This window comes from Pundamilia nyererei, unplaced genomic scaffold (genome assembly GCF_000239375.1).
Source record: "Pundamilia nyererei isolate P.nyererei 1_Seehausen unplaced genomic scaffold, PunNye1.0 scaffold00164, whole genome shotgun sequence".
In the NCBI taxonomy this organism is placed as follows: domain Eukaryota; kingdom Metazoa; phylum Chordata; class Actinopteri; order Cichliformes; family Cichlidae; genus Pundamilia; species Pundamilia nyererei.
Window position 1 is genome coordinate 1320167 of NW_005187565.1, and position 6820 is coordinate 1326986.

Here is a 6820-nt window from a genome sequence, read left to right on the forward strand (position 1 = left end):
GACACAAAGAACCACCAAGTGTCTCATCACTTCCAATGTGGATGCAGCTTAAGTAACCGGCCAGTAAAATTCTAGAATTTCACTCACCAAAACTGTAGCACTTATTTTCTGAATGTTGTAAACCGGGCTTCCTTTCACTTGTGAACACATTTCACCTCTCATTGAAGAGGATTCTTCAGTTCTAAAACCAGATTATGGAGTCCCAGTGATCTAGTTGGGTGAATCTGATCAGGCCTAGTGCACACCTGACACAAAAGGCAGCTACGCCCCTTCATCCAGGATCAATGAAGGGTCAGGCATCAGGCAGAAATCACAACAATTTCATTATGTGATGTGAAACTGTAAGTGCCAAGTGTACATGACTCTTACAGAAGACAACACTATATTCACATTAAATGTGTGCTTAATATGTTGTATGTTACTAACTAGATTGTAATGTAATGTAATTTAACCCCTTAGCAGTCCTACAAATTTACAATTAGTCCCCTAAACCATCCAATGTACCGTGGGCGGTACGTCCGACTGCTAACAGGTTAAGGGTCTTTCAGGCTTTATGGTGTGAAGTGCTGAAAAGGCGAGTATATGCTTTAGAGCTACGTTGCATATTTTACTTTCTCTGCATTATAGCACACATTGCAAGTGACATGAAGATGAGTTGTTTGGTGTGAAAACAAGGCTCAGTGTGAAATAAACAGTAAACGCTTCAACTTGCCACATATCAAAATTCATGTCTTTGTCTGGAATTCAGTCTAATAAAATACAACCCTGGCTTATTTAACTGAATTACTGAGTCATAAACATAAGAAACTTGGAAATAGATAATGAGGAAAGTAACATTTCAAGCAGAAATATTTGTTTTATTTTTTTTCCAAGTATCACTCTATTAGTGTTCATCTTCAAAGTAAATACTTAAAAATAAATACAAAGCTTGGATAAAACCTGGAGGTATTGGTTACTCTTGCAGTTTTTCTAGAAACAAACCTGTCGAAGCATTATCTAAACTTTCATTTGAATAAGAATATGTTAACCCCAAAGGGGTCACTTTAAAAAAACTGCTATATCACTGACACGTGCCACATGCACATTTAAGCAGGTTACAAAAGTAGGCAAAACTCTCATTTTGTTGCACTCTGACTCTATCTCTGAAAAAATGCCATCATCTGCCGTCATCTCTGATGAACTTCAGGATTCTCTGCTTCTAGTGAGTTCCTGTTAGTTTGCCCCAAACCAAGAGATGAGGATGGAAAGGACCAGTTGTGAAATATAACTTTAATTCCACTGATGAATCTAAATATGTTCTTTGAGAAAGACGGGATCTGTGAGTTTCACGTGGTTGCCGGTAGGTAGCATAACAACAGCTGTGGCTGCAGTGACTCCTGACATGCTCTCAAAAGTTCTCAGTTTGGACATATGCTGTGTGTCCAGAGGGGGATACATCGAGCGCTTGCGGACGTTGTAAGTTCTGTATGTAAGCACCTCTTGAAATCGGATGGATCTTTTTTGATACACTCAGTCTATAGTGTTACAGATAACGCTACTCAGAAGTACATACAGCATGTAAAATCAACATTAGAGTTTTACATTAACTAATCAGTCATTATAACATAACTTGTGTGATTCTGAATAAGAAGTACTTTTATTTGAGATACCTGAAATGTATATTATTATTTGTGCTTACTTATTTAAATGCATAAATTTCCACTTTGTGGCTATTTAATAACATTAAACTACTGCTAAAGAGGCTTTGGTGCCTGGTGCCTCTGAGATGTGCAGTGGGGAGTTAAACTCGGCAAAGGCTTTATTTTGAAACTTCTGGGCGGAAGTCCCCGTGAGCCTGCCTAGCTTGGCAGCTAGCCTGCGCAGCAAGTCTCCTTGCCGCCGCCGCTAAAACGGTTCAGTGCAGGACTTTCTCCTCCATCACTTCCTTCTACTGAGCAATGTGTTGTGAGGCAGGGGGGTGTGAGGAGCGCCACTCTTCACTGCTTCACGCGGCTCGGGAGCCATGGCGGAGGGGGTACTGAGGACGACCCAGCGGCCGGAGCACAGCGGGTCACCAGGAGCGGCTCAGCGCACAAGGAAGGACCCACGTTCTCACCTGCAGCTCAGCCTCTAGAACCGTTACTGACGGAATACAATGGTGACGTTTGCTAAACTTTTCCGCACATCCCCAGCTTTGGTCACGCGCGGCCGCTTTAACTTTTCACCAACTGGCAGTTGTCGATTCTCGATGGTATCGTAGCGACGCGGAGTTTGGTGTGCTTTTCTCTTCTCCCAGGACCTGTGTCCTGTAAAGCCATCTGCCTCGGGCGGAAATCTGGCGTACTGTCCCGCAGCGAGCTCGCACAGCGCCTCGTTAATATTTCATAGCCGAATCAGAGGTTAACATGGGGGCAAAGCAGAGCAGCCCCACTGCTAACCCAGCTGCTAACGGACGGACCAGAGCCTACTCCGGCTCGGACCTGCCCTCCAGCACGTCCGGCAGCAGCGCTGGCAGGACTGCCGCCCGGGGGGCGAGGTACCACGGTGCGTCCGGAGCCTCCGGACCCAGCACCAGCCAGCAGATCGGAGCCAGGGCCAGGTCTGTTGGGGGCTCGAGTTTAAGACCCCACTCTGGCATTAACATTCCCAACAGCGGCGGGGGCTACAGCTCCCCGGAGTCCGGCGGCAGCAGCCCAGAGGAGGCGGCGGACAGGGAGCGCTCGGGCGGAGGGCAAGAAGTTCCCCGGCTGTTGATTGGATCATTACCAGCACACCTTTCGCCTCATCTGTTCGGAGGTAAGAGCGCAGAGCCGCTCCGCTGCTGCGGTGACGCTGACGCACGGCTGTTTACAGCAGGGTACAGCGGAGAGGTTAGGACGGGGGGCAGTGGTAATCAAACAGGGTTCATTGATCGCTAGAAACGTAGTATTACAGTCAGCTGGTACTACACGAAGCATAAGTGATGTGGGCCAGTTAGCGTTATGCCAAGGTGCTGCTCAATGAACACACACCGTGTTCGTTACCTCATCGAAACTTTACAAGATTAACGAAAACCAGAGGTCAGCTCCTTCCAAGAAAATGATCAGACTAAACGTGGAGCAGGTTTAAGTGAATGTGAGGCTCAAATAAAACATGTTTGTTTGGTTACTTTTGCAGTCGCTCTAGAAGCAAGACTCAAATAAATGCCCACATCTGTCTTGGTAAAGCCGCTACGCAGTTATCTTTCAATTATAAGTGACAGGAGCAATATTTTGCCCTAATAATAATAAATGATGACATTAATTGAGCTGCATTGATGTTACAAACTGTTCCTCTGGTGCTACTGTTGAGTCTTCAGTATTGAATGTTTGTAATGAATGAAAAAGATGCATTCAAAGGTTTGATTCCAGTTAGAGTAAATATGCGATGAACAGGTGAATCCAAAAGTTACGGTCAGGTGGAACATTAAGTGGTCGTCATTAGAGTGAGGAAGAATTATCAGAGATGGGCTTATTGTGTGTCAGTCACAAGTCGTTACCCAGTATTGTCAGTGGTGCCTGTGAATGTGAAGCCTGCCAACTAAATCCTCCCATTATCAGCTAACATTAGAAACCATCAGCAGATACCTGCAGACTAGCTAAGTATGTGTGTAGCCATCAAGATGTCACCCACTGGTTAGTGATGTCCAGTTAGGAAGCCTAAAGCTGCTTTTGCCATGTGAGGAGGGAGGGGTGGACATTTATTGGCTGATTACATGTCAGTCATGGGTGTTTTGGACCAGGGTTGGGAATGCTGGTTAAAGCTGGCGATGTTGGGCCAGACTAATACAGGGGTTTTAAGAGCGATAGCATTTCAGTATTCCGATACGTTGGGTGTCTTCTTCTCTTTCTGTCAGACACATGAAGCACACACACACACAAACCATAAACATATTTGCCTAACATTTGTAATAGCCATGAAGTTATGCCCGTGATTGCAGTTATTTATTTACTCGTTTATGCTCTGCCCAGCTCTACAAAAAAATCACAACTTTTTATTCAGAATGATACAAAATCAAAGTTTGAGGCTCTGGAAGGTGTTTCCAAAGGTCACGGCCAACCACTGTTTTCTCAGCAGTGCTGTTAAACCGCAGGTATTTGACTGTGTGGCCATTAAAAAAGTGCTGCTTTTTGGCATTTCTGTGTTCACCTTCTAAACTGTCTGCGGTGATCTGACCAGCTCCCCAAACGACTTGTTAAGACTAGTTAATGTGATCCGTGGACTGTGCAGCTAGCATTTCCTTTTACTGTAAGGGCCAACATGGAGGAAGTTGGTCACCCAGCTGTAACTTCACTGCCAAATATGTTTCTGAACAGTCTTGTGTTTGTGTCACAGTTTTGACTGAGCACAAGTTAGAAAGCTGACTGCAGTTCTCTGAACAGTGTCAGCGTTAATGGTTTTATGAGGTAAAACGGCGCCTTATTCTAAGCTCGACGTTGTTACAGTGATAATAGAAAAATGATCAAAAAGCGATCCACAGCCTAGCTTAGCTTCAAAGCAGCGCTATGAATTAGACACAGACAGCGATGAAGATGCTGGCCCCCGAGTCAGCGGCTCCTGCTGGCTTTAATAACAAATAATGTGTGATGGTGATGATGACTCATTTGAGCCAAGTGCTAAGATAAACAGCGCGAGCCTCCTTGTGAATGTGCTCTTCTTGGTTTCATTGATCTGCTGTGAGGGCTGTAGTGACTAATCTTCAAGCGCTCTAATGCTTCGTGACCTGAGGTTGATCGGGGAACTGGGGCAGAGGTCAGATACACAGCTCGGCATGTGGCACAGAGGGAGTCGGTCTGGGAGCTGATCGTCAGCGCAGGTGAGGATCGGCTGGGTGATGCTCTCGGTGAAAACGATTCGCATGGCGCAGCACATCATCCAGCACGAGCACAGTGAGTGTGTGTGCTTGTGTCTGTTCACAGAAGGAAGACAGAAACGCTGAGTTCATTCGGGGAAGACAATAGAGCCATTTGAGATGCGTTGCCCTTCTCCTGGAGAGTATTTAGCAGCAGGCGGTTCAGGCTGGACAGTTTCCAGAAGGCATCATTTTTATATTTATTTACTAGCGTTTGCTGTTGTGTTTGCTGTCTGTCAGAACAGTGACAGGTTTTATGCCTTGATCTGATCATTTTATAATCTATAGCTTAAGCACGCTCACAGAATCTGAAGATGTTAAGACAGATCAAACCAATCCAGGCGAAAATAACCTCAAGTAAAATAAAATCATTCATCCGTCTGATAAAAGTACCTTTTAAGAAGATATTTAAAAGAAGTCCCAGACTCAGCCGGTCTCGTGTCCTCAGGCAGGCCCGGGGGCTCCGGCTGCAAATGCTCTGATAAAAGACCTCTGCCTCAGGACTACTCACCACATGCTGGCTTGTCGTCTTGTGTGTGTGAGGTCAGAAATGTTGGACTGAAAAAGGCCAAGGAGGAAGTAATAACGTGGTTGACACTGAGAGCCGGAAAGTTTAACGTCAGTGATATAAGCAGATCAATGCATGTTAAGTTCATGCAGCTTAAATCATTGCTGCTGTGAAGGTGTGTGAAACGCTCTCTGTATGTTTAACAGTCAAAATAGATTCTGTCTGTGAAACAGATGTTTGTAGTGTGCTGCTCAGAAGTGTTCAGATGATTCGGCTGGTGAGTCACGTAATGAGCGCTGAGCCCCGGAGGGCAAAAACAACACTGCAACTTGTTGGACCCTGACAGTTTGTAGAAGCTGAAGCATGCCAACATTTCATTGGTTTCATTCTTATCACCTCTGAAACGGAGGGAAAAACCGATGTGATAAAACTCGCAGGTATCGTTTGATCCAGGTGCAACTGTTGCTTTCCACTCTCTGTGTTTGTGCAACACTTTGCATTTTATCATTATTATTCATCTCTGACACTTTTCCACAGTGTGTCTTTTGTGCTGTTTATTCCCCTCAGCTGATCACAGCAGATGGCCCCGCCCCTCCCTGAGTGGTTCTTCTGGAGGTTTTTCCTGTTAAAAGGGAGTTTTTTCTTCCCACTGTTGCCAGGTGCTTGTTCATAGGAGGTGGGCATTTACTCAGTATTATTGTAGATAGAGCAGGGCGATATGGCCAAAAAGTTTATCACGATATATATTTGAAACTTTGCGATAACGATATAACTGACGATGTAATTGATGCGAGACAAAATACAACTCCACAACTTTACTAGCGCAAAAAAAACCATCCATTTATTTTCACTTAAACAAGCAGCTGTTTTTTATGTCAATTAAAGCTATATAAACATTTAACAGTGCAAATGCAAATTCCTTGCTGACAGTTTAACCAAAAGGCATTTCCAGTAGAAATGGGCTGACATATCCTGAGCATAACCATGTATAATATCCACTGAAGTTAAAAAGAGGTGCTTTGCAACATTAAACTGCAGTGTGCCAAATAAAAAAGTCAAATACGTATTTTTCAGACCATAAGGTGCACGGGATTATAAGACACAAGAAACAAAGCAGTCAGATAAATCAAACTTTATTCAACTCATTCTTCTTGCTTCCTCCACTTCTGTACCATTGATTCATTAATGCTGTATTCTATCACAGCTGCTCTATTCCCATGTTGTTGCAGTATATTAATGACTAACCTCGTATTGTGGATGGATTATCTCAGTTGTTCCCCTGACTGAAGTTTGGTCCGTTTACAGCATCCTGCCATGCGACTGTATTTGTCTCTAACCATCAGGAACGTTCACGTTAACTTTTATCGAGTGGAAAAAAAGTTAGCTTGTTTATATTATGCTAACATAGCTGTGTCGCTAGCGATCACGTAGCACATCATTATATACCAGCTAGCCCAACTTCA

The 6820-nt window shown here is 44.3% G+C and overlaps 1 protein-coding gene across 2 annotated transcripts in view; it reads left to right on the forward strand.

Moving 5' to 3' along the window:
- The first annotated feature begins 1748 nt into the window (after positions 1-1748).
- znrf2b (zinc and ring finger 2b) overlaps positions 1749-6820 on the forward strand; it is a 51133-nt gene continuing 46061 nt past the window's right edge. Inside the window, exon 1 of one of the 2 annotated variants that reach the window (XR_312055.1) lies at positions 1749-2775. Coding sequence is in view for 1 of the 2 variants with exons in the window: in XM_005745732.1 (XP_005745789.1) it covers positions 2385-2775 (391 nt within the window). In the remaining variant the exon portion in view is untranslated. The remainder of the gene's footprint in view (positions 2776-6820) is intronic. The other variant, XM_005745732.1, reaches the window with a different exon arrangement.